The 26,073-nt window shown below is 38.8% G+C and overlaps 1 protein-coding gene across 3 annotated transcripts in view; it reads right to left on the bottom strand.

Moving 5' to 3' along the window:
* Positions 1–396: 396 nt before the first annotated feature.
* Positions 397–26,073, bottom strand: part of LOC121422333 (ankyrin repeat and fibronectin type-III domain-containing protein 1-like) — a 79,093-nt gene continuing 53,416 nt past the window's right edge. For all 3 annotated transcript variants that reach the window (XM_041617309.1, XM_041617310.1, XM_041617308.1), the window contains 12 exons: positions 24,958–25,071; positions 18,861–18,963; positions 14,377–14,509; positions 13,586–13,798; positions 13,013–13,132; positions 11,701–11,907; positions 10,889–11,038; positions 10,343–10,463; positions 8,641–8,807; positions 8,063–8,231; positions 6,731–6,894; positions 397–6,351 (listed from right to left, as the gene is read on the bottom strand). In XM_041617309.1, the coding sequence (XP_041473243.1) occupies positions 6,070–6,351; positions 6,731–6,894; positions 8,063–8,231; positions 8,641–8,807; positions 10,343–10,463; positions 10,889–11,038; positions 11,701–11,907; positions 13,013–13,132; positions 13,586–13,798; positions 14,377–14,509; positions 18,861–18,963; positions 24,958–25,071 (1,943 nt within the window). In that variant the 3' untranslated portion in view covers positions 397–6,069. The remainder of the gene's footprint in view (positions 6,352–6,730; positions 6,895–8,062; positions 8,232–8,640; positions 8,808–10,342; positions 10,464–10,888; positions 11,039–11,700; positions 11,908–13,012; positions 13,133–13,585; positions 13,799–14,376; positions 14,510–18,860; positions 18,964–24,957; positions 25,072–26,073) is intronic.

Below are 26,073 nucleotides of genomic sequence, written 5' to 3'. Positions count from 1 at the left end.
ATCCAGAGATCATGTGTTCTTTCTACATGAGGGCATGTAATACATATTTTTTAAAAATACATCATGGATAAAAAGTTTGTATCATAAGAAAAAGCAAAAAGAGGCATTTTGAGGGTATTTTATAGTCCACCAAAAGGAAAGTTGTTCATCAGTGACATCACACATCCTTGTCGCATTGCCAATGGGAGGATCTCCATAGCATTAGTGATTGCAATATTTAAATGCTCATAACTTTCTCATTTATTGTCCGATTTTTCTCAAACTTTCTTTATTCTTATTCTTTGATTTTTCTTTTTCTACACAAGCCTATTTGTTCCAAAGGTTTCATTCCCCTTTAAGTAAACCCTCAAACAGCAATTGCTAACAAATCTTCCAACATGTACCTTTTATTAATGGTTTATCAGTGATTTATTCCAATGTAGTATTATAAATAGTAACTCTTCATTCCTTTATACAATGTAATCATATACACAAGATATACAAGATATTTACAACCAGTCAGACCAAAACTCATGTAAATAGCACAATTTACATAATTCCCTCAATATTCTAACATATAATGAATATGCACTCTTGGCAGTTCCTATATAGCTGGATTCATTTTTGCAGTAAAGTCTAAAATAATTTAAATATAAAACGTAATTTCATGATCTTATTCTCGACAAAACTAGAAGATAATTTATATATTGAACTCCGTGAAGCTGAACGTATAGTGATTTTCACACACTGAGGTACATAGAACAAAGACTCGTGTTTAGACTGTACACATATTTCAAGTTGGTCTCGTGTTTACTGACCTTAATGTGAACACACATATGCAGGTCGTGAGGTTGTGAAATAATAACCAAATTAAATACATACATCTTTATTTAAACATACTTTTCAGATTCATGTCTTTAAATTTCACAAAATAAAACCAGAGTCATCATCGCAATTATACCATAATTTGTATTTAAGACCACCTGAAAAATTGTGTGTACAGCACATCTATATAATTGTAAATTACTGTAATGGTTTCATTGAAGCTGGCCTCTATATTATTTTTTTAATGTTGATTCTATGTTTGATTTGAAAGTTTAAAGGAAAATTAGTATATAGAAATTGTCCAAAAGCTTGACTAATCCTTTTGTTTAAAAAACATATATTTTGAAGTAAAACTACTTATGAGAACAAAAGGATTAGTCAAGCTATTTGACAATTTCCCTGAACTAATTCTTCAACCATTCTTATCAGACACAGAACCAACACCAATAAATAATATAGAGGCCAGTTTCTAAAGAAACATACTGTAACAGTTTATTACATGTACTATACTATACACAACACTCTGGCGGTCTTTAACTTTTGCAAATGATCGTCTATTCTGAACAAACGTAGTTGTTTCTGGTCAGGAATGATTTATGTTGAAATCCTATTGAACACCCCCCATGAAAAGAAAAATGAATAAAAGACATGGGACCAAATTTTGCAAGTCCAGGTCCCGATGAATCATATTTTGTCAGCATGACCACCAAAGTTGAAAGATATGGTTTAAATATAAATATGACAAGAATCATAAATAGAAATAAATAGTATTGCAAATCTCAATCTAAGGTTTCAATGAATGCAGAGATTGCACATATGTCAAAGTAAATACCGTGTCACAACTTTGATCAGCCATACCTTTTCTGGGATATACCCGTCTAACTAAAAAAGTGATCAAAATATCTTTCGACTTAGAATGAGCAGTGGTGTCGAAATAAAATAAAATAAACACGAAATAAACTAATAAGAGGATAAATAGCTATCAACTATCAGCAAACAGGACAGATCCCAAATAAATTTTGTAGCAGTAAAATACATCCATTATGAGATCCAAGAGATCCAGTTCCGGCAGACTCATGCTGTCATGATTGTCTATTGGTAAATGAGTTTCATAATTCTAAAACATTTGAATTCTTGAGGTAGATTTTTTTCATTCAAAGTCGATTGCTATTAAACACACAACTGTGGTGCATTGTTCAAGACAGACACTTTGCCAGTGAGAAGCTTTCGTGAGACCGATCTTTGTCTATTTGCATCTAGGTAGAAATTAGGCCCCGCACTGCCATTTGTTGGTAATTTTGCATCCTGAAAAAAAAAACTTTGGAAACCTGAGCCAGAATGATTATTTCATTATTTAAACTGATCACTCGGCCGTACTAGTCATTTGAGTCTTCTAAATTTTATTTTTTGCAAAACAAGTTTCACAATCATTTTTGACGTAACTGGAGAAGGGAGGAAATATCATTTTAAAGGATAACATAAATGAAAGTAAAAAAAAGCATGAAAAAAAGCAAAATACCAGCCCCATTAACAATCATGAAGCTCTTTATGTTATGAAACCAGATCAGTGATAATAATAATATTCCGCATTTATATAGCGCTTAATACATCGGAACGACGTCACTAAGCGCTTTAAAGACATATTACCCCGGTCATCGGATCCTTGCATGCCCGCATACAATGTATGCACCTTCTCCACTCCCTGGGGAGCATTCCAACAAGAGTTCCAAGACTCAATTGCTAGGCATACTACATATAGGCTTTCACATCCTACCGGGTACCCATTTAACACCTGGGTGGAGAGTGGCAAAGTGTGGATTAACGCCTTGCCAAAGGACGCTAGGCCATGGTGGGATTCGAACACACGACCCTCTGATTACAAGGCGAGAGTCAGAACCGCTACACCACGACGCTTGATGAATTTGAAACCCAAATATAATTCTAAACTGAAATTATATGAAAGTAGGACACAAATAATTTTGTCATGTTTTGATTCAATCAACTAGTTTTACATTGTTTTCCTGTTATAAAATCATATCTAGCTCAAAATCAATGAAAATATCAAATGGCAACTAAGAATGATAATTGAATTTCTCTATCTTAACCGAAATCCCATCAGAACCAATAACCATCGGACAATATAGATTAATGAATCTCAACACCCTCTTGCAAAGAAAGTTTAGAAAATGAAATAAAGGGAAATAAGCCAACTGTTATTGTATACATCAATTTATGGCATAGAGTTTCCAAGTCCCCAAACATAAGATGCATGTATATGTGTACATGCATGTTAATGATCAGTGGCTTATTTAAAAAAAAAATACCAATGTAAAAGTATAAAGTTTATGGTTCTCAATTTGTTTTTATAATATCAACTGTGGAGACACTGACCATGGAAGTTGGGGGTCTACGGTTCTGCCAGTCGTTTCTATAAGTCTGTTTGCTTGCATAGCCGCACACACTGGTGAAATTAGGATCTTCCTCCTACACGTACCATATCTGATTATTCTATATACACTGTACACATAAGGGCACTTAACTAATCGAAGTCTCAAATTTGATCAACGTACAATACAAACTGTGGAAAACAAAGTGGAACGCTCGAGAAAAAAGACCAGAGTCTCCGTTCACATGGTACGGCATGGCACAGTGAGATCACACTGCACTATTTCACAATGTGAACACAGGCATTCCAAGAATCTTATGTATTTCAAACTGTTGCTATGACGGGTAGCCCTGCTGCAAGGCTACAACCACAGACTCATAACGCATCACCAGAGAAGACATAACTCCTACACCATGCACAGGTAATACTGACTCAAACGAGCGCATGATCATTGCGGATATACATACCAAATATTATTGCACGTAAAAAAATCACATATGTCAGGTGACATGTGTATTTCATGAAGTGAGCTCTCTTTGAACACAGCCTCTATGGTACGGACTGTCACCCACAGACGTTCATATCAGATAATTAATAAAAATAAACTCGAAACACAAAATATCATGTCCCAAGTAGGCACCCTAATATATATCCATCTCTCTGGACATTAATTGCAAGTGAAATATAAAATGTCCACTACGATCTGAATTTCAGAAACAATCTACTCTAAAAGACAATCAGAGGTACATTGCATCTAGGTGACCACTGTCAACATTTAGCTCTTAAAGTGCAACAACTTTCTCTGGGGCAATCAATGAAATAATCAACCTTTTTCTTATACCTAACCTAGTCTATTTTTCATCCATTTTTCATATGTCTTATGGACTAGAAAACAGAGATTCACTTGAAGGATGTCCCCCATAGCAGAGATGGGATTACATGATTTATGAAATTGCCCTTTATGAATAAAAGATATTCAAAGCAAAATAACCTGATGAAAATGGAATTTAAAAAACTGCATTGCCAGTTGCTTATTGCTCGTGCAAATGACAAATACAATATCGTGGTCAGAGCAATATAATATCATTCAAGACGCGTTTGCAAGGAAATTGTTGCATTTGATTTGTAATCGTCACCATAGAGCAAATATACAGACATGTATGCCGAACTTGGGTTCAAATATGGTCTAACTCTGTGCTAAAATTATGGGAAGCCAACCATGTCAAAATTTCTTCACATAATATGTTTATCATGTTTACTGCGCTCATTCCTAATTCGTTAATGGTGAAGACAATTATCTTATTTATCCTTTCAAGACAGCTAAGAATGATTTGCGAGTCTCATGAGCCGTTGCTATGATCCTCTACTGTAAGAGATTCATGTCACAATTGGCTATCCATAGTTAAACCACAGCTTGAGACCAGAGTTTAAATTAAACCCCACTTCAGGATACAGGCCATGTTGTTTAACCAGATTCCCACTTCTTGGCTACAGTACAAATGCCCTATAACTTGTCCAAATTGGCGATCATGGCATTCAAGGTGGCAGTCATGGCCTTCTTGTTGGCAGTCAATAATGTAAACTATGCACATGGAATGGATAGGGTGTGTTTTGCAGAGCTCCCAGTTATATAATTCTGATATACCAATTGGCATGATTTGAGCAAGGCAATAGTTTTTACTATTACCCTGCTAAAAAAATAATTGGTATATAAAACAAATAATTACTGCTCTTTTATTCGGTCGATAGCAAAAAAACAGTTACACCTCAATCAACCTTGAGGATATAGGCCTTTTTTCCTTGACCTCCAGTCTCAAGAAAAATTTAGGCCTGCAGTCCCAAGGTCAGTTCGGGGCGATAGTAAAACTATTTTCCTTAAGAGCAGCCAATATTTGTATACTTTGAAATTCTTTGGTGATGCACATATACAATAGCAATAACTACATAGTAGTGAAAAACTGTTCTCACTCAGATATTTTGGTGGCTCCCCTTGAGACTTTATCCATTCTTTCCTTAATTTATCGAGTCTGATTAAACAGACATATAATGTTCGATTAAAAACATAAATTTTCCATATATTTTTGGATTCAATGCCGTTACAGGATACCATACCACTCTCGTATCTTAGCACATAAGGAAGCTTCCCCATCTTCAAGGTCTAAGGCGAGTGACAAGAGGTATTACCATTACAAAACAGGAGATCTTGACCCATCACATATGAGAACACCTCATGCTTGCATTTCGATGTTGACCACAACAGGAGGAAATCACTAGTGGGTCCATTTCAACAGAATGTTGGCCAAGATTACATCTGAGTGGATAAATGGGGCCTAATGGCGTCTGATCTGTCCAAAAAGAACCCAGCAGAACTGTTCCAGCAACATGCAGACGTATCCGCAGAATGCCTCAGGCTGTACCAAGACCAGCATATATGATTATTGGTACCCATATATAACTGCAAGAGGAATCATAGAAGTCCTTTTCTTTCAGTGCACTCACAGATGTCTTCTCTAACATCCATGTATCCTCATGCGAAGGTCTTCTGCCTATGTGAGCAGTTGTGGATCTGTTGCAGCTCATATCTTTTCTCCAAACATTGAACTCACAAATGAAATCCACTTCCATCTTTGATATAGTCATATATATATATATTTTTTTTGTAAGAGAGAGCAAACAGTTTGACAGGAATCTTGCTTGGAGTTTTGGTTGAGGCTCTGCAGTAGCTTGGTCCGGTAGTGGAGGCAAATCACTTTCATTCTGAAGTCGGAAGTTTTCTAAATGACATAACTCTCAAATTATCCAATGGCATGAGAGCTATATCCTGGAAATGTCCTTCACTTTGGCAAAGATGGCACACGGATACAACAGAGCTGCCAACGCTATACATCCGTCGAGGGACCTACATTGAGGACGGCTCTCTCGGAGTCTTTAGGTCGGACAAACAACTGTCCTTTAGTCCACGGGTTCTGGAGCTGCAATGGACAGAAGTCCTCCTGCAGGGAGTACTCCTTGTTGGCAATGATGGCAACCAGACAGAACTGGGCACAGTCTTCAGGGGAGAAGGCAGGGGTCTCCATGCCGCTGCTCTCCATGGCCTTGTTAAGCTGCTGCACCACCAGACTCACGATGTCCTCGCAAGATGTCTTTGACGTCACATGGAGCTGTCAAGAGATGAAGAGCATAATGTAGGTAACGATGGTTAGGTGAACTCGAGATATTCTCCAAGATTACAAAAAGGAGATCAAAGATGATCTCTTAAACCTAGATGACGACAACCGAATGATTAATAACATAACACTTTTTTATTGAATCAGCATCTTTTTTGGAATTATCTACATGTAATAAATCCACTCTTTAGACAAGCAAATCTGGATAAAATTGTTTTAATCAAATTATGGGCACATGGCCCTGAATGCACAAAGTACCTTTAAGCAGCTAGATCTAAAGCTGGAGTAATATATATGTAGAGCGCTCCACTGCATAAGCAACTAGAAAATTGGCAAATTTCAAATGCTATATGAAATTACAATTTCTGCATACCTTGACACTTGTTCCTTTGGCAAGACCAGAGTTGTAGGCTGGGAAGACCCTAAGGATCCCCGACTTGAGGGTTTTGTCGGCAGCCTTCTCTACAGGTAGTAACATCGTCTGGCATCCGATGCTACTGCAGGGAGGGGGCGGTAGGAGGGTGTGGTTCTGGGGGTCTGGTGGAAGAAAAGAAAGAGAGAAGACAATGAATAGGGGAATCAAGAAATGCCACTATCGGCCACATCCTCCAATTCGGTGGATTCACAATATGGTGCCCCATCTATCGGTTACAGCGAACTTCAGGGTCGACATGTGCTAGTGTACTGTAATGTGACCGTGATGCTTCAAAAATTACAACCATATGGCAAGTATTCGCCAAAAACTGTCTTAATTCGCAAAGAAATATGCAGGCAAATTTCTCTCCCACCTCGTGGACCCTAGTGAACAGCGTATCTGGACGAACCGCGTCAGCCAGCACTGAATAATCGCATGCATGCATACACTTAAGTACTAGCACACATAGCAGATGTGTGGAGCGTTGTGGCCCAGTGGATTAGTCTTCGGACTTTGAAACAGAGGGTCGTGGGTTCGAATCCCAGCCATGGCGTAATTTCCTTCAGCGAGAAACTGATCCACAATGTGCTGCACTCAACCCAGGTGAGGTAAATGCGTACCGATAGGAATTAATTCCTTAAAAAGCTGTGTGCGCTATGAACGCCTAGCTTAGCCGGGTAATATAGGAGCGCCTTGAGCACCTAACAAGGTGGATATGTGCGCAATATAAATACCCTATATTTTGAATTTTTCCCGCATTGCGAATCTACTAAAAAATAAAAGATGACTCGGTAAATCTAAATGATACATTGACACATTCCTACATTCCACACCTCACTTTAGTATAGGTGTACCTTATCAGGACTAGGGAGGGGCATTGGGACAATCAAGCTTCGGGAATTAATGATTTGAAACAACAAGTCACGTCACAATAGCTATAAAAATTTGCTTATATACAAAATTTGACAATCATCAGAATTCAGAATTGGATCCTCTTTGGGCCTGAATTAGTCAAAATTTGGTTCTGATCACTGACTCACAAAGGAGATTCATGTACTCTGCAGATTTTCCAATCATTTAATGATATAAACTCCTTAACATTTTCACATTTTTTTTTTTTATTTTAGGGCCAAGAATATGGCACATATTTTGTAAAGCATTACTATGATAAAAATCATTTAGCTTTTACCTATTCAAACTATATACTGTATAAGTGAAATTGATAAATAGCTCTTGGTCTGTGTCCTGAACATAAGATAACCACCCCTGAAAATGAATGAAATGACCCACCTTTCATGCACTGCCCAATGGTAGCTAGAATGTCCTCGGACGCATCCACTGGCGACGGGGGTGGGGCATAGAGTACAGAGAGAGGGACGCCTCCTTTGATTTGTTTATCTCTCGCGTACTGAAGTATATCCATGATCCAACGCATCCCCCTCCACATCATATCAAGAGACTGCAAGAAAAAACAGGGCATTTACATTCAATTTTAAAAGAACAGGAAAATTATAAAGTGAAATGAATATAGATAGGTTGATAAATTAATAATAATACATTTCTTATCTAATTCCATATAGACTGAATTATTGTACTTTCTTTACGTAGCACCCAATTCACAGTTCAATGTTCGTATCTCAATAAAATGATGCAAGACAAAAAAAATATTGTATGACATTTCATTTAATGTCAGTCATGCAAATCACCTCATACATTTCATGCTGGCAATATTACTTTTATAAAATCAAAGCTTTTTCATCATCATTCATATTCAACTCACAAAAATATTCCTTTATCTTATTTATAGTTATATATTCAATTGTATGCTTTATTTACTCCACCCATCCAACTCTCTCCCCATCTCATACCTTTTGAAATTCGTCCACTTGCGTCTGTCTTCGCTTCGCTTCGTTCAGTTCATCATTTGAGAATGCCTCCCTCAGTTGCTGTTGCGTGATTAGTGACTCCGTCTCCAGTATCGACGAAAGCCTTGCATAGCGACGGATGAAGTCGCCATGGTAAGTGCTCATGTGAACTGAGTAATGACGATACATAAATGAAATCATATTAATCATTATTCATGAACTAACAAGCTGGGTAGCGCAAAATGAGTGATTTCAAGTTCAGTGTTGACCTTTTTGGTGTTGATTCAATTTTTACATGAGTATAATAACACCAAATATAAAAGGAAGATCGTCCTGAAAAGTCTCTCACTTGTTGTTGAGATGTCAATGTTAGCTGGATCAATTTTATAAACTTAACATAGGTTTGGAGCTAGGGGAAGCAATCCAAATTGTGCTTCTAACACCAACACCAATGCCGACATTGAAATCACCCACTGGGACGTTGCAAGAAACTTGCCATTGATTGCAAGTCAATTTTTAATAAAAAAATCAATCACAAGTCTTGAATTCAATTCAAAATTTGCAATTGATCGCTGGATTGTTTTTTTCTTCCTGCATCAACAAGAATGACTTTGATTTACTGTAATTAAAATTGATCAATCACTTAGAAATTTGCGACTGACATTTGCAAATATTTCCTTGCAACACCCCATAAGATACTTACTAATTTGCAAGTTACAGCAATCAAGCCAATCAATAGGGGCAATTCATCTGGGGTTGTTTTAATTACTGAAGAGGGAAATTAGACATTGAGTAATAACAACTTCCTGTACACATAATTGGAAGTGTTTCTATGGTTGCTGGTGTTGCATTTACTGTGATAATCCCTGATTATACATCAGCATGAGCAGTGGGGTTGTAACACTGGATGAATTCAAGTTTGGTGTTGACCTTTACATCAGCAATGAAACAAATTTGAAATGAAGTTGGTCCCAAGATTAATCTTACTAGCCTTGAAGCTATCCATAATGAGACTTGAATCAGTTTTATCAACTCAGATTAGGTGCTAGAGCCCGGGAAGGCATTCTAAATTGTGTTTCTAACACCAACACCAAACTTGAAAACGCCCACTGGCCCATATTCTGAAGTCAGGATTAACTTAAACTCAGGTTTAAAGTTGTGGTTTAAGTATGGGAAGCCAAAAGTATTAATTTTTTTTTAAAAGTTGTACGTTTCTTATGTTTACTGTGCTCTTTCCTGATTCATCGATGGGGAAGACAATAATCTATATATACTTCTTAGACAAGTATGAATGATTTGAGAGCCAAATGAGCTGAAATATGATATGTCTACTGTTAGTGATTTATGTAACAATTGGCTTCCCATACTTAAACTACAACTTTAAACCTGAGTTTAAGTTAAAAATGAGTTCAGAATAAGGGCCACTGAGTCAAGAGTGCTTGATCATGAAGCATCCCAGGAAGTAGTATAACAACTCTCACAGCAAAATCACTCATTGTATTTACGACTAAAAATAAAATGTGATAATTGATAGTGCCCTCTTTCTGCAAACCTACATGTATGCCAACACGACCCATCCGACAGGAAATTTCAAGAGCTCCTTGTAAGACTTCACACCCTTTAAATCTATATCCCCACCCCGTTCCCCCCTTACAGGTACATGCGCACTCACACACATCTAAAAGGAAGGGGTTACGAGACTTACTCATTTCAAAGACTGGCACCGAGATTGAGGTGAAATCCCTGCTGATGATCCAGTCATCGGATGGTGTCCCTGGTCCTATGCATACACTACCCAGAGGTGGGAGCAGCAAAATGAAGGACACCTGTGCAAGGAGGAAACAAACACGAAGAGGAATTTTTTTTAGTAAAGCTTTCAATATAATTTATTGTACCGGGGACACATTACAGAGGTGCTTGGGGCAATTTCGCTACCAGAATGCCCTGCTGATCAAACACGTGCTTTAAAGCCAACTCTAACAATTAAAAAAATATCTTTAAACCCCCAAATCACACTCAACAAGTAACTTTTGATATGGGTTCATGGTAGACCTGGGCCCTGTTGCACAAAAATCACTATTATAGTTATTGTGCCTACCCATTGTATCTTTAATGGAATCCTTGCTTTTGATTGGCTGTTGAGCAATGCTCCCATGGTAGTTACCATTGGATGGAAAAGTTACCATAGTGGTAACTCTAATGCAACAGGGCCCTAGGATAGAATTGGAAAAGTAAGAAAATATAAACTTACTTCACTGCTGAGTTCCACGACCTCCAGGTCGCAAAGTCTGTGGGTGATGGCTTCCTCCTCGGTGACCCCTACCCGTGTCAATAACTTCCGGGTCGCCGATGCAAGCTGGCGCTGGAAGTCTTCCTGCACTCTGGTGGCTTTTTTCTTCACCTGGGATAGTCACAAGGAAATAAACATAACATTAATCAATAAGATCAAATAAAATAATTATTCATTGTTTCTTTGTATAAAATTACATTTTTATAACTAGTTGGTTGCATAAAAACTTGTCATGTATTAACTTATCACTATACAGATAAAAACCAACCTCAAGTAAAAGCAAGTCAATATCAATACCTACTCCTGATACATATTCAGCAACTGCACATTGACAAATTGAAGAGATATGACAAAATATTTCTGATAAACGATACAATCCTTTACCTCGGTTTTATTAACTCGTTTGTTTTCTACTGTGGCTATATCGATTAATCAGTGCCGACTTCACATTCTTACATTCTTGGATAACGATGTATGATGGAAGGTCAAATGGGCAATAGACACAAATTTACCAGGCGAGTGTTTCATGTAGCATGATATATGATGTGCTTTTCACAGAGAAATTTGTTCTGACCAATCAGATGCAAGGATTTCAGTACCTTATGACAGTTTACAAGTGAAAATCACTGATTATATGTGTTGTGAAATTATCACCTGGTGGGCAATAGACATAGATATTAGACCAAACGGGCACCGAGTAGACAGAGATATTAGACCAAGTGGGCATTAGACAAAGACATTAGACCAAGTGGGTGTTGACCACTCTGCTTTACCTCGCATTTGTCCAGGCTGTGGAGCCAGTCCCACTCCTCCTGCGAGACGTTGTAGTTGTCCCTGACCTTGATGTGAGGTAGCATGCTGGGGTGACGCTCCGGTACCTGGATACGGATGTTGCCCAGCGAGCTACGGAGCTTGAGGTAGCCTACGTACAGACCGCGGGAGAGAGGTAGGCTGCTGACCTGGTGGTGAATGATCTTCTCCTGGAAGAGAGGGAAGAATGGATGGATGGTCAGTTACCATGACAACATTTAAGATTTTTAAAATATGTTTTTTATTATGTATGTGATTTGAATTTTGCAAAATAAACTTCTACTACTACTACTACTACTATATTACTACTATTACTACTACTACTACTACTACTACTACTACTACTACTACTACGACTACTACTACAAAACTATACATGTAATGTATGTTTTGGAAAACAAAGGATAAGATAAAATTGATAAAATCAGCTATACTTCATTTAAAGTAGCATATTCAGATTTGGACATTGAATTTATAATAGATTTAAGATAATAATAATAATAAAGAAATTACATTTACCATAACCCTGAACTAAAAGGAAATACAATCAATCTCAATTTGCAACTGTTTATAATTGAAGGGCTCAAGATAGGATTCAAATCAAAATACATGACTTCGGTCTTTTGAAATTAAATCATAATTTCTAAATTCAGTATTGAGGCTATCAGACATTCTCTTCTTTACTAGAGATATCCTAGAACTGAACAAGACAAGCACCATTTACCCTCCATGAATGGCTATCAAAATCTGACTCGATTTGATTATCTTACTTTTGTAAATTCAACTTAAAAAAAGAGCAATTTTTTTAGATGAGTTGAAGATAAACTCCTTGCAGCATCGGAATAATGAGACCAGCACTTGACATGCATCGCTTCAGAGGTCAAGAATGACCCTACCATGAATGGACTTAATCCTTGTCAAAAGTGCCATTATTTCCAGTATCAAACTGACTGCTCTTTCTCAATAGACCTACTGAAGGAATTAGACATGAAGAAGACTGGGATCTCTTCCAATTTTCACAAAGTCTTGCGGCTATGATGACATTGCCATCAATTGTAACTACCATAGAAAGCTTGATTATAATTGGCTGGCTGAATCATGTTGCCATGGTAACTGCTACAATGGCAAAGTTAATTACCATTATAAAGTGGGCCCCTGGTATTTTGATGCTCGCAAAAAAATAAGATCAAATCCTTATGGGTAATAACAATAAAGGAGTCTAGATCCTTCAAAAGTTCAGCAATTGTGACTGGATCTTGTATCGGTCCCACTTACTGGTAACGACGTGAGGAGAAGATCCGCTGCTACCGGACACTCCACACTCATCGACTTTCTCTTCTGTACTCTCGTCATACTGACCCACTTCAGAGCTGCGTTGTTTATTGTCCTCGGGTCCTAACCAAATAAACACAACACACACATACATTATGTATCATCCAATGTATTCCATCTTTGCATGTTTCTAGAACAGAAAATCATTCAGGTTCATGATAAAACTGATAAACTGATGAAATTATTGATCGATGACAACAAAATCATACGCTATCAACTTCACCTTACATTCGAGACATGCCTCGAGTAGCCATCAGCAGCTTAGGCCTACTTGGTGATAGAAAAAAGTACAAGGTGTTCAATTCCTATATCTGAACAACTATTCAAAGTCTTTACTTTGGGGTTACTTTTTACTTGGGGTAATAGAGCATGAGTTGTGAAATATATGAAATAGGACTACCAAGAAGAAATGATTTTAAACTTTTTTTTTCAACTATCCGTCCAAGTCCCAAGCCTTAAATCTGATAGAGGCCACCTTATCCGATAGGAAATGAAATAGGAGAGTGCATGGCTCACCTTGACAGAGTTGATAAGCGTGAAGATGACGATCCCTTGGCTGTCCTTCACCGGTTCATAGTACAGCTTGCCCAGGTCTTGCATACTCATGATGCTTTGCAGCTGGGCGGCGGCCTGTAGGAGGCGCCCTCGAAAGTGGACGACCGGTGAGGCTGCCGTCGATTGGTTCAGGTCTGTTCTTAGGAGGTCAACGTCCTCCCACGTTTGTGCGACCTACCACGGTGAAATAATAGAGCAAAAATGTTTGAAAACTCTTAAAACTTTAACAATGCAAATCGCATACTAAACACAGGTATTGCACAAAGGCCAGATGATTACTGATGTCCGGAAAATAGTTGCTTTGGCATGAATTCGGCTTTGGCCTTAAAAGTGGCACAAGATATACACAAGACAAATGAATTCAAATTATCATGTGATATGACCACGGCATAAGTGGTATACTATCGCTTTCACCATCAACAATATGGCTCAAATATTGTGATTTTGCCCTAAAAAGTAGACAATAGTCTTGCTTAATCACAGATAAAAAGCACCTATTAATTTCTATCGGGTTTAATAATAAAAAAAAAGATTTGGCATGAAGAGAAAAAAAATAGCTTCAAAACGCAACACATTACTTTTAACTGCTGGTAACACATTTACTGTATGTAGACATGTCTTGATTCCCCTTCTTATCCCCCTCAAAATTTCATGTGACCCTCGCCCTCCACATTGCCATCAAACAATTCCCTTCCTTGCAACCATGTCTTCCCAGTATTCACGTGACCTTTGACCCGAACTCTGAACTTTACCTTCATGAACCACAGGAAGTCTTGTTGGACATTACTAGGGAAGTTCTCATCCACCTCTATGATAGGCAGGTAGTCCTCCGTTGTCACAAGAACCTTGTCTTCGTTGTAGATCACTGAGGCCAAGTACACACCTCTGTAATGACACAAAGAACAGTCTTTCAGAATCAGAGATTCAACATTTAGGAGGGGACAGCCAAAGAAGGCAAGAAAGAGACAAGTGGAGAAGGAGTGTAGGAGGGTTGAGTTATACCATGGTCACATTTGCTCTACGGCGGCCGTACGGCGAGTCGAAAACAGCCGTTTTATTCATTTTTATTCAAACCACCTATATTTAGCTTGCACAAAAATGTTAAAACGGCCGTTTTGACTCGCCGTACGGCTGCCGTAGAACAAATGTGACCATGGTATTAAGGATGCACTGAATCATGTGGGATGCTGGGGTAAGGGCGATAGATTTGAATGTGAGGTAAATCCGACCATCCACACTCACGGGGACAAAATCAGACTTTAAACTTTGGATTGGTGATGATTTAAACAGTACTTATTTCGAAGTATTGAATACTGTTCCAAAGCTTTAACATGGCACCCCGGATCAGGGTGTTCAAGCATTCAAGGGATACCTTCCTACCAGATTTACTACACCTGGGTGGAGAGTGGCAAATGTAGATAAACACCTTGCCAAAGAACACGAGTGCTGGCGTGTGATTTGAACCCCAGACTTTGAAACACATGGCCCGGGGCCTCATTCACTGAACCACCTCTGCAATGATTAATACATGTTCATGATAGGACAAATAAAGCTGTTTGTAATGCTGTTTATAGTTCCTTCAGAACAGAGGCATGAATATTTGTAATAGGGGGTGTTGCAAGAAAATATTTGCAATCAATCAATTGCATATTTCAGTTGCAAATGCACAAGGGATAGATCAATTTTAACTACAACAAATTTGTACTTTTTGATGCAAAAACAGAACAGCAATCAAATTGCTATTGGAAATTATTAAAAGACCAACGGTTGATTTGGGGACCTATACAATTGACTTGCAAACGAGTACAAGTTTCTAACAGTATAAGTATAGAATCTCAGACAGACCACGATCTTTGAAGGATGTGTGATTCAATACAACAAGCTGGAGTTTAATTGAAATCAAAACCAGGGTGTTAACTTTTTTCCATATTTTTCTTATTTTTGAATGGAACAAAGAGGAAGGTTATGATTAAATGCATTAAGAATCCTCCAAAGGAAGCTTTACAGGAAACATTTTAATTGCATCGAGGCAGATCTACCTGAGCGTACAACTTGGGTGTGAAATCAACGTCTCCTCTTTGACAGGAAGCAAGGTTGACATTAAAATAATGGCTTTGATCAACAACTCAAGTCGTTTAAAGCTCAAAATAGTTTTCGTTCAAAATTACCTTAATACAGGATTTCCCATTTTGGAAATTAAGTTACACAGATTTCCTTTCTTTTTTTTTACATCTCAAAAACCTGTGGTGATATCAAAAGGTAATACTACAAAGATGCATGCAGAAAATTACAGCATAAGTCATTTTCCTTAGTTAATAACATTTTTTTTATATTCAAGTACCGGTATAAATCTTAATTTTTATCCTCATTTTTCTTTTATATTATTATTTTTTCTGTAATACAAAATCTACTTACACAATGCCTATCAAAAAGTTTACAATGCAAAATATCAAGTCATAAATTTGCGATGATTAATTTTAGAGACTGTTCATTTTATAATACATGTACAACTCATATGACTTCATAAAAAATGGGTTTGAATTATTTTGTTTCCATGCTTGACACATCACTTTTGTAACATGTGATCTCAACCAGTCATCGAAACTGCCACTGTCAAGGTCAGAGGGGATTAAAAGGGGATCTATGATACCCCCTACAACTCTTCTTCCATTCATCCCCTTGTCTTACCCATCAATATCCCCTCCGCATTATACAATGACACGCCTAGTTAAAGGAGGGGAAGCCTACAGATCAAAATGTTATGAGAAGGAAAAACAACAATCCCAGAAACCTAACGCTTAGTCATCACCACCGACTCACATGCGCACCCGTGATCATGGAGGAAGTTTGCGACCGACACTGAGAATGATGAGTAACTGACATTGTCCCTCATGAAATGATACTTTGTTTGGGTAATAAAATTAATATAGAAATGCTAAATGTACAAGGGCAGTTTAAGTGTCTGTTGGGGTGTAATTGAAATTTCTCTAAAGACAGTGGGTGATTTCAGGTTCAGTGTTGACCTTTTGGTGTTGGTGTTAGGTCAATGCTTACACAATTATAACACCACATATAAAATGAAGATGGTCCCTAAAAGTCACTCACTAGTTGTTGAGATGTCAATAATGTGATCTGGATCAGTTTTACAAACCCGGAATATGTTCTGGAGCTAGGGGAAGCAATCCAAATTCCAACACCAACACCGAGGCCAACACTAGACTTGAAATCACCCAATGGCCAAAGAGTGGCAATTGATCTATATTTGTGTAGTTAATAGATTAGAGTTTGAGATCAGTTGCAAAATTCACCACCCTTTGTGAAGAAGGGCCTTTATGACCTGAATTGGAAGTAGCAATTCACTCATCCATAATCATAAAAAACCTTCCTCATGAAAGTAAAAAACCCAAAAGTCGTTAAAAACAAAGGATCGGCCTCAAAACACTGCCCTGGTTTGAGCTCTCCTTTGACTCATCATTATCAGCTCTTATCCCTGCCCTGGGGATTATTTCAAGAAACAAATGTTCACTAACTGTTGTTATAAGCTACTGAAATCCTCGCATCTGATTGGCTCAGACCTAATAAGTCAGTGAAAATCATCGAGAAGATGCTTCATGAAACACTCACATGATGTTCATGTTCTTTCAACATTCTATGACTGAATGTTCGCTAAGACCCATGAATCTGCGGAGATAAGTCCGTTGTGATGTCATAAGCTCCATATGACAGATTGCTTGCTGCAACTGTTCAAACCCACAACACAGAGGATAGTGAACCTGATTCAACAAGTGGCCTGGGATAGCTATCCCTCCATGTACACTTTCTTTTAAAGGGAGAGTTCAATGTGCTGCGCCACCCACCATCCTATACGTCTAACTACATTTATGGAATCCATGCACTTTACTCTAACTTGGAATAATGGTGACAAGAACCTGTTTATATAGGACTACTTTTATATTTCTTTTTTGAGTGATGATAATAGTCAGAATGATCCTCTTTCACATACACACATGCATATATATAGGGTAATTAATCGCCAAGTTCTTTTTCGTCAGTTCTATTTTTTTTGGTCAAATCCCAACATGAATTAAATAAAACTGAATTAAATTGAATTGAATTCATAGCACAGAAAATGTTCACACACTTGCTATGCATCAAAAATTTCATGTGGTATGAATTCAAGCAAAGCCAAGTGACTGAAGTAAGCTTAACAAAATATATTGGGATACCATTACATTTTTTTATGACTGTCAATATTTCAAAACAACAAGTTTAAAATAGAGTGCATGCAAACACAATGATCCACAATTTTTGTGAAAGTATTGCTTAAATAACTGTGAAAACATTTCAACCCAGAATGAAGTTTAAATTTAATTAAAACAGTTGGTAAATAAAATCCAAGCTTGATCAAAGTTGGACAAACAAGAAAATTCATTAATTCCCCCCTGATTAAGTTTGAATTGAGTAATTAGAGTTTGGGATATGACTCCACTCTCCCACTCACTCTCTCTCTCTTTACCAATACAAAGGGCCGGGTTTGTCTAGACACCAAATTCTCACTCTCCCCAACACCCTTAACCAAACACTCGCATATCAATAATTGAGGGGTAATAAGAGTAATTAACACCACTATAATACCCCATGTCATTTCAAGAGGGTGCCGGTGGTTCACCTGTTCAAGCGGAGTCATGCCCCCCTTGGTGTTGGATTAGAGATCTTCATTAAGGTATTAGGGGTTAATTCAAAGAGCGCTGCATGTGTACAGGTCATTCACTCATACAACTCAGGCTAATGAAGCAAAGCATTACAATTAAAAGCATCTTGCTATATTTCTTGCCATCTACAGTCCTCTTTATCTCTCTATAGCGGCCACCATCCACCTGCCGATAGCGATCACTGAAACCATTTCACCAGCTCCCCACAAGAAAGGACTTAGGGGTAATTTTTACGATTATTCATTTATATTTCAAATATTGAGCACATTGAAGGCTATCAAATGATTTTGAAATTTCAAGTAAAACTCAAAATATGAGCAAAATTGAAAGGTCATAATAACATAAAATTGTTAAAAATTTCCCCTAACTCCGACAAATTGTTTTGATTTTTCCCAGTTGTACTGATCAGTACCATTTTCAGGGAGGTATTTCACAAAGACTTGAAGTCTTACTTAAATTTAAGTTGCATGCAGCACTGCATATAACGCATCACACCCCCTCCCCAGAATATTGTAGAGACTTACCTTCTTAAATGTTTCTGGAACTTTGGCGCAGATTGGAAGAGGTTCTTCAAGCTTTTCCTCACTGTTTTCCTCATCTGATTCGGTGATGCTCTCGGGGAAGTTGCTATAAAAACAAAAAAGAAAACAGCAACATTGAAAAAAAATGTGTGGATAATAGCAACTATTTTCCTCTTTGATGTGTACTAGTACAATTTTTATTTTTATAACCTTTTATATTAGACATCTCTTGTAATGTTTTTTTCCAGTTTTCTCTACAAAAAAAATTATGCAACTGTAATTTGGCACAATTATTGGCCCAAATTTTGCAAATAACACAGGGAAAATTATAGTAAATTTAATAAGTTCTCTCTGCTTAAAATTTTATGTATTTCTCATTGGTCTCAATTCCCAAAACAACTTTAATGAAATGCAAGGAACAGAATGCTCAGTAGTGAGCATATTATTTACTAACAAGCTATACTTACCTATACCATCTCATCAAATTGCTATTCGTTACCCTGACTCGAATAGCCACCGGTAAAAAACTCCCCGAAAGAGGCTAACTACAAACAGATAGCCTGGGAAACCCGTCACGGGACGAGACCCATAAAACCCCCTCGCCACATATAAGCCTCCTCTTTCGTTGCCAAGGAGGGGCGAGGTCTGCTGGGGAGGACGGGTGGGGAGCTATAGGTAAGTATAGCTTGTTAGTAAATAATATGCTCACTACTGAGCATTCTGATTTACTACACTGCGCTATACTTACCTATACCATCTCATCAAATTGCTAGAATAGCACGGAAAAAACTGGAGGAGGGGCAGAAACGAGACCCTTTCCAGACAAGTAGGCATAACCATGATAAAGAAACTGATTTACTATAAAATGGAGTAGTCTCCCAACTGGAGAAGCTACTCTTGTAATAAAGGGATAAGAATCATCAACCACGTTAATGAAATATATCAACTGGAAATAGCCTAGGAAAAATTAGGACAAGACAAGAACCGCCAAGGCAAAACCTGTGTCTTGGCTATTACATCAAATAAGTAATAAGATACAAAGGTATTGAATAGGTCCAATAGGATGCCTGGAGGATCTCCTCCAAAGAGGTACCCTGAAAAGCGCCCAAGATGCTGCTATGCCCCGTGAATCGTGGGCTCTAAAGGATCCTGATAAAATGGCATTTTCTCCATCTGACCTGATCCCCTGCACTAACCTTCGAGAAATTGTAATTGGATTAACAGGGCTGTGAGGTTCTATTGAACTAATGAACAGTTGGTGGGAAGTGCGAATGTACTTTAATCAATGTACCACTTTAAGGCACGTACAGGACAACATAACCTATCTTCGGAAACTGACGAGAGACTGTAAAAACACATTGTTCACCCCAGGACTTGAACCTGGGACTCCAAGGACGCTAGTCAAGTGCGTTATCCATTCAGCCATGATATCCCCCTAATGGTTGGAAGAACAACATCACAGGATTTAGGGGTTTCTTTTTCTTAGCTAGGAAATCAGGTCTAGGGATCAAGCGGACTCTGTCCTTCTCCCAACGAATATGACCCGGTCTCACCGTGGTGCATGAAGCAAACTACGTCTTAGACTTGAAGCTATAGTCAACAAGAAGGCTGTCTTAATGGAAAGATCAAGAAGGGAGCAATTATGTATGGGTTTAAAGGGGAATTTGGCTAGGGCACCGAAGGACTCTTGGCAGGTTCCAATTGGGGAAGAGTCTTCGGCTGGGAGGAATCTGTTAAGAAGGATCTTGTTAGTCTGGTAAGGACAGCTGAATTGAGGTAGTTTCCCTATTATAGAAGCCTGAATGAATGGCTGCTATGGTTGACCAGTAACCCCTTATAAAAGAGACTGATAAACCTTCATCAAATAATAAAGGAAATAAATCTGCTATCTGACTTAAAGAGGCAGAAATTGGATCAATTTGTAAACTGCCACACCATCTGAAGTATCTCTGGAGTCTAGAATCATGAGTGTTCTAATTATGATGTATATTCATGCATTCATTGTTATCTTAAAATTTCAGTGAGCTTCTCGTTTACAAATGACATTATGCAAATTTCCTGTAGAAAAAATTTTATGACACTGATGGATTTCAATATAGTTACGATTAATTGGACGATTGATTGGATCAATCGTAACTCTTTGTAAGACAGGGCCCTGGTTTGAGAACAAACCTGTCATATCATAAGATATAACCTTTCTGGTGGAATCCCTAACAAATCTAGAATTGTCTTTTCTATCCTTTTCAAACAGTTATTTTGGATGGAAACCTCTTTAAACAGCACTTGCTCAACCCTTTGATAGTTGTTGGATTGCTGCAAGGTCCATAGCGACTTTTTGATATCAGACAAGGGCTTCATGATCAAACCAATGACATTTGCATAGTAATGAATATCGTACAGATGATGTGGGGCTTTGTGGCCCTGTGGATTAGTCTTCCAACTTTGTAACAGAGGGTCGTGGGCTCGTATCCCAGTCATGGCATAATTACCTTCAGCAAATTTTTTTTTTTTTTTTAATCCACATTGCGCAGCACTCAATCCAAGAGAGATGAATGGGTACCTGGCAGGACTTTATTCCTCGAAAACCCAGGGTAATAATATCCAGGTCTTTGGAAATAATGTGATATGTGCTAAACAAGAACTGATTTAATATCATTAACCAATTCCTAATGAAAGTTGCAGGCAAAATATATGAGATACCATATTGGCCTTCAATTTGATGTAGGCAAAAAATTGACCACCCCTTGTACACTTTCAGAACCAGTTAGTTGGATCAGTTGGTAGAATGTACTTCTCACAAACAGGTGTGGGGGGGGGGGGGGTATTTGCTACCACCCTGTTCGGCGTTCAACATTTAGAGTATAGAGCCTCATCGGTCTGGAGCTGCACAGTGGCTGCTGGGCTCACAATAAATTGGGTAAAAAGAATTTTGGAATATTTCTAAACTCAGATTTCTATTACGAACATTAAAATATTATCTTAATCGCAATCCCTGATTGAGAACTCTGGGATTGTATGGGAATCTTTATCATTGGAACACACAGTAGATTTATGTCATAAATATTTCCAAGGAGAAGCTGATATCATTATGGCAAGTGTGGTAGAAACTGATGGACAATAGCAGCAATTCTTAAGGGTTCACCACCCTCAGGCCTTGGTTTGAGATCTCAAGACTGTCTGAGCATCCAAGGACCACTCCATAAACCACATCTACAACTTACTTCTGTCATTGCTTTATAAGCCAAAAATAGTGTAGATATATACCTCAGATGCCACAAAATTATCAAGAATATTACTAGGTCTACATTCTATACAAGTGAACGCAACTTTGTAAGTAACCCAAGTTTGGCAAGTTTTACCATTATGCCTGTATGATTTGCCTGGTATGATTTTGACAACCTCATCCATCACCACTATTTCCTCCTTTCTATGTTCTTCTGATATGAAAGGATTTTTTTTTTTTTTTTTTTTTTTTTTTTTGGGGGCACATGAACACCTCAATATTACATATTGCTGTGGGCTTGGAACAGATTTCAAATAATGAAAAGTAAAGGCAAAGAAATAGTCTTCTCCCTACTGCTTGTGGGGAAGGGTTAGTGTTAGATTGTCATAAGTCCCGGTTATGAGTGGGGGCCCTGAAATTGGTGCATTGAAAGAACGCCTGGCGGCCCCGTCCCCCACCATGAGGATTCCTATGACTTTCCCAGCAGCCCCTTTCATTCCTGGCGTCACTACCAGAGCGAGGGAAGAGGGGGATGACCCTTTAAGTTCATTATAGGTCTAGGGTATGGAGCTAGAGCTAGCGTATGGAGGTCTCTGGTCTGGCCCTGGACTAGGTCTACTCGAGGAGAGCTTATAAAATGTCTTGTCAGCTGTGGTGCTGGCTGAAAAAGATTTGTGCAATACTTCTTGAAAGTGTCCATGAAACAAGTCCTTACCTTTGCAAGGAAACTTATTGAGAATGAGAAGTCCAGCTCAGTAGCTGCCCCTTTCTCAATCATCTTGAGAGCATCTAGTCTTTAGCCCTCCTTGCCCTTGTGCATAGCAGTGTTGATTGCTGCTTGCTCATACTGGAGATCAGCGATTTTGTGACTCTAGCAATAAGTTCTTGTCATTGGTAGAGACTCAGTCCAAGCCGCTCAGCCTCACTACGAGCGGATATCAGATACCCCTAGTACATCGCGAAAACCATACCGCTCCGGGCGGCCACGGCCACGTCCAGCGCTGCAAACTGTAAGCTGATAGTCGGCTGAGTGGTAACCAGTGCCGCGGCGAGGGTTACGGCCCGATCTAGTCTACCTCGCTCCCGCATCCCCGACACGGAAAGCAACGTCCGGGGCCGAAGGGATGCACAAAAAATCCTCAAAGTCTTGAGCGGCAAACCGATAAAAGTTCGAGACTTCTTTACTGATGGGTATAAGCCGAGAGTGTTGCTTATCTGGGAGCGGACGTCCCGAAAGCAGGATCTATATACGGAGCGTCCATCTTGATCGCAGACGGACGAGTTCAGGCGGAAGATTGACTTCTCTCTCGCTCATTATTCGCTACGCTACTGGTATACTGTTTTCGGCCCGAAGATGAGGGCAGTATCTAAAATGCATGTTCCCACTAGTCGGAGTATCGCGTTTGAGTAAGCCAGAACTCTCTCGTACCCCTAATGGTGAATCTCTTCGATCGAATCCCATTTTCTGGGCAGCTTTCAGGGAATGCAAGGAGCTGCTATAAGAATTTGTTGGGGGGAAATCGCCCCCAATCTCTTCTAATGAATTGGGTCGGTGGTAATCGAATTCCGAATCAGATTCTCCCACGATAGAAAACTCCTATTATCTACGGCTAGTACGAGGCGAGTTATCATTAGCCCCAACTCCGCGATCTGTATGAGGCGATCTAGGCCTCTCTCTCTACGTCTAGAGCATTGAATTATGGTCTAGAATGAGTCGAGTTTTCATTAGCCCATTGTCTCGGGCGGCTCGGGATGGGTCGATTGCAGCACCCGATGGGGGAGGACCGCCTGCAAGGCTTCCAAGATCCAACTACTACAATTGTTAATACTTTCTCTTTATTATTATTATTATTTTAAACCGCATGTACGTAGAATAGATCTTAATTCCACAGCACTGTATGAACTCCTGCACAATTCTACAAGTACGATGATACACCAACCTGGTGGACTGTACTATAGATAACTGATGATGACCCGTCTCGGCGGGGTCTGGCAATGAATGGACTGACCGGTCACAATCCCGGGCCAGTCGAAGCTTCTTATAAGAAATATAGGGGTTGTAGTGGGTCGTTAACTCGAGCCTGATTGTCATTAGAACACGAGTGGTCATCGCGAGGCTTCTTCTTGCCCGCCCTAGTCTTTGATGAGGAGCTACCCCGATCGGAAGGAGTGTAAACAGGCTCTTCCGATTTATCCGTACCCTTGTCTACCTCCCGCCTAAGGGGCTGGGTGTCTGATTGTGTAGTGTCATTAGCCGGCGTTGTCTTGGCCGGGTTATAAGTGTTAGACTTCCTATTCTTCGGCTTTATCTTGGCCGCCTTATCATCGTGCTGTTATTATTTCTCGGCTTTGTCTTGACCGAGATAAAGGCCCTCGGCTTTATCTTGACCGAGTTGATCTCCCCTTTTTATTGAGATCTTTAGGGTTGGGAAATAATGTTTATTTCAGTTATTTCTTCAAACATCGTGATTCATAAAAAAAATTGCGCGGTGGCTAAACGTTTCGAGTGTACTCAACGACGTCGCGGTAACGAAAGAGGAAGCTTATATGTGGCGAGGGGGTTTTATGGGTCTCGTCCCGTGACGGGTTTCCCAGGCTATCTGTTTGCAGTTAGCCTCTTTCGGGGAGTTTTTTACCGGTGGCTATTCGAGTCAGGGTAACGAATAGCAATTTGATGAGATGGTATAGGTAAGTATAGCGCAGTGTAGTAAATAATAATGGTAAAAATAACAATTTTTTCTCTGCAAAAAGTGTTATGCAATCCATTTTTATCATTACCGTCTTATAAATTGAATTTATGAAATTTGAAAGTGGAGCATGGTATTTTCTCTTCAATAAGAAAATTAATTTCAAATGGGTTTTGCATTGAGAACTTACATTTGATTTCAGCCGAGTCCGCTGGCCTTCCATCTCGCACTTGTTGAAAGAGTTCATCGATCATACTTAGCCTCCCCCAAGACCTGGGCTTGCTGCCATCGACGTCCCTCCAACCTAAAGCAATCAGACACAAAAAGAAAAGAAATTGATTTCAATTCCACACTCGCACCAGTGAAATTGACTCCACAACACTGTCCTTAGAGTCAAATTTGAGTCAAAGCTTCTCCACGCAAAAAAAGAAATAAATAAAAAATAAACAAATATTCATCCGCAATGTGTTTACCTTTCTTTTTCCAAAAGGTAGGAGCCATTTATTTCACTCCTCAAACCAAGAAAGGGCACCAATATCCTCAAAAACAAATGGAAAAACTCCTCAAACTCCTAAAAAATCCTCGACAGCGCACCAACAATCCTCAAGAAAACACAATCCACATTTGCTGGCTCTCCAAAGTCAACTGCAGAAGTGTCAGAGATGACTATCCAACGAGTGTCACGAGGGGCGCTCGAGCCATCAAATGATCAGCACAGTTGCGGGACAGGAAACTTAAAATACTCGGCAAAGGCAGAGAGGCAAATGTACAGTAGTCTACAACCCAAAATACTTCAGACACAACCATTGCTGATGAGTGCAGGGGCCGGTTTCATAAAGCTGTTTGTAAGCTCTTTACATCATGGACCCCTGGCACATTGCTAACCAATCTTCCAATGCACTATCTTCCAATGTACAGAAAGTATCTTTGTTGATGAATGGAGTGTGAGGTGATGGGAAAAAAATAAAAAAGGCTTGATCATATGACAGGCAAAATATTAACAACTGTTTGATGTTCTCTTTTATAGTTCTCATCATACCCAAACTATACTTCTGGGACCCGTTCACAAAATTCTTTATCATAAAAAATTTGCATTAATAGTTAAAAGCTACTGATTGGCTGATTGTAAACTTGTTACAGAAGCTGTGCATTTGTTGTGATACGCAAATGTTTATGGAATGGGTCAATGATCTGAGAAATTATCTTGTTTGGAACTTCCGGATTATCTGTATTTGAGAGGCAATTTTCAGGACATTTTACTCATATCATGTTCATACTGCATTTCAAAGTTGACTTAGTAGGCCTA

This window comes from Lytechinus variegatus, chromosome 10 (genome assembly GCF_018143015.1).
Source record: "Lytechinus variegatus isolate NC3 chromosome 10, Lvar_3.0, whole genome shotgun sequence".
NCBI classification, from domain to species: Eukaryota; Metazoa; Echinodermata; class Echinoidea; order Temnopleuroida; family Toxopneustidae; genus Lytechinus; species Lytechinus variegatus.
This window is presented reverse-complemented; position numbering and strand designations above follow the sequence as displayed.